The following is a 2,500-nucleotide window of genomic DNA, read 5'->3' as shown; positions in this document are numbered from 1 at the left end:
AAGAAGAAGAAGAAGAATGCCTGCATAATTTACCCGCCAAAAAAAGGTATTCGATTCTCTTAACATTGTTTAAACGCTACTCCTGGCTGTACTTGTCTGTGGCGGGGGAGGGGGGGGGAGTGTTTGTATGTTCTTATACGTACAATGTGAGAGAGAGGAGAGAGAGAGGAGAGAGAGAGAGAGAGAGAGAGAGAGAGAGAGAGAGAGAGAGAGACGATAGCCTTGAAGCCCCGTATTAAGGCAACCCTCCGGCGTCTAGTGCAAAAAAAAAAAAAAAAAGTGAAGCTAAGAACACTGGTTGGATTTTGATCTGATTCTCAAGTTGAAATTATGTGATTCTTTGAGAGAATAATAATCTGTAAAATCATGAGTTGATTCTCAAAGAAAAATGGAATGATTCTTTATAGAGCTATAAATTTAGGCCTACAGATCCATTCTTGGTGAGCCTGTGTGTAATTTATACCTGGGATTCTAAGTTCCAGTTCTACGGGATGTAAATTTGAATGATTCTCGATTCCTACATCATGCTAAATAATTTACGATTCCGATATGGAATATAGGATTCTATAGTCTTAAGCTGAAAGAAACAGATGAATCTCAAGCAATAACGAAATTGAACACAGATTCTCAACAGGCAATACTTAGTTTTAGATCGGCCTTTTTTAAATTTTGAACTGACAAGATTCTATAGTGATTCTCAATTTATTCTAAGTTCAGATAGCATCAACAGCTCATTCGACCCCAAACCATCCTTTGACACTGAACAGTTTTGCTCTGGAATTCTCTTTACTTCCAGCTTTCGTGTTCCAGGTTTGCTCTGGAATTCTCTTAAAACTTCCGGCTTTCGTGTTCCAGTTTTGCTCTGGAATTCTCTTAATACTTCCGGCTTTCGTGTTCCAGATTTGCTCTGGAATTCTCTTAAAACTTCCGGCTTTCGTGTTCCAGATTTGCTCTGGAATTCTCTTAAAACTTCCGGCTTTCGTGTTCCAGATTTGCTCTGGAATTCTCTTAAAACTTCCGGCTTTCGTGTTCCAGATTTGCTCTGGAATTCTCTTAAAACTTCCGGCTTTCGTGTTCCAGATTTGCTCTGGAATTCTCTTAAAACTTCCGGCTTTCGTGTTCCAGATTTGCTCTGGAATTCTCTTAATACTTCCGGCTTTCGTGTTCCAGTTTTGCTCTGGAATTCTCTTAATACTTCCGGCTTTCGTGTTCCAGATTTGCTCTGGAATTCTCTTAAAACTTCCGGCTTTCGTGTTCCAGATTTGCTCTGGAATTCTCTTAATACTTCCGGCTTTCGTGTTCCAGTTTTGCTCTGGAATTCTCTTAATACTTCCGGCTTTCGTGTTCCAGTTTTGCTCTGGAATTCTCTTAATACTTCCGGCTTTCGTGTTCCAGTTTTGCTCTGGAATTCTCTTAATACTTCCGGCTTTCGTGTTCCAGTTTTGCTCTGGAATTCTCTTAATACTTCCGGCTTTCGTGTTCCAGTTTTGCTCTGGAATTCTCTTAATACTTCCGGCTTTCGTGTTCCAGTTTTGCTCTAGAATTCTCTTAATACTTCCGGCTTTCGTCTTCCTTTGTCAAAATGGACTACATAAGGAAATTCTGTTTTTATATCACACAATAGCATCATAAACATCATGGGCTCTATTACAAGATCATAGGAAATAATGTATCAGTAAGTCATCTCCCGTTTTCCAAACATGGCCAGACCGGATCCACATAAGAGAACGAGTCTTTGAAACTCTTCCTAGTTTTGCAATTTTTCTTTATTAACTTTTATCAAAATTCTTCATGGTGCATTTTCCTCTCAAAAATCTCCGTACACAGCAAGAATAAATTTTTCTATCCAGTCGTTTTTGAACAGTAAAATACAGACAGCTAATCAATATTTTTTCCTTTAAAAAAAAATTGCAATCTATTTTATACTGATAATGAAAGCATTTGCAAATTTCATTACTTTGAATATTGAATTACAACTCAACATTTTAAAAATATTCAGTAAAATTTTGGGTTGATAAAACAAAGTATATATTTCCATAAAAAATTAAAAAACTTACTGAAAATCCTTAGACACTTGAATAAAAACCTTATCATTTACTTTCAAAACCTAAAATATATTTTGTTTTTTATAATTACACACGCAAAAAAATGTGTTGTGTACGAATGATAAAATCACATTAAATTATTTTGCTTTAATGAAATTCACATGTGACCAAAACTACTATTTTTTGAGAAATCAAAATAAAAAAAATAAAAACAAAAAACACTAAAATATAATTGATGTTGCCAATTGTTCCATTCTTATCTCTCCCAATATTGAATCCCGTATCAACGACTTCCTTAGTGGGTGAACTCTAGTGACTCTAAACAGTGTTTGGATGGGTGTCCATCTATGAATACAAGGCGATGCTTGAGAATAACCTCATGCTCATATATATATATATATATATATATATATATATATATATATATATATATATACTATATATATATATATATA

General features: G+C 35.1%; 2 protein-coding genes across 2 annotated transcripts in view; one reads left to right on the top strand and one right to left on the bottom strand.

Moving 5' to 3' along the window:
• The window catches only part of LOC137625415 (leishmanolysin-like peptidase), a 362,803-nt gene that overhangs the window by 267,346 nt on the left and 92,957 nt on the right, over positions 1-2,500 (top strand). The window lies entirely within an intron of this gene.
• LOC137625423 (leishmanolysin-like peptidase) overlaps positions 1-2,500 on the bottom strand; it is a 57,386-nt gene that overhangs the window by 46,474 nt on the left and 8,412 nt on the right. Inside the window, exon 3 of the mRNA XM_068356332.1 lies at positions 791-1,516. Within this exon, the coding sequence (XP_068212433.1) occupies positions 791-1,516 (726 nt within the window). The remainder of the gene's footprint in view (positions 1-790; positions 1,517-2,500) is intronic.

The sequence above is a fragment of the Palaemon carinicauda genome, chromosome 32 (genome assembly GCF_036898095.1).
Source record: "Palaemon carinicauda isolate YSFRI2023 chromosome 32, ASM3689809v2, whole genome shotgun sequence".
In the NCBI taxonomy this organism is placed as follows: domain Eukaryota; kingdom Metazoa; phylum Arthropoda; class Malacostraca; order Decapoda; family Palaemonidae; genus Palaemon; species Palaemon carinicauda.
Note: the sequence above shows the minus strand (reverse complement) of the source record. Positions and strands in the feature narration are given on the sequence as shown.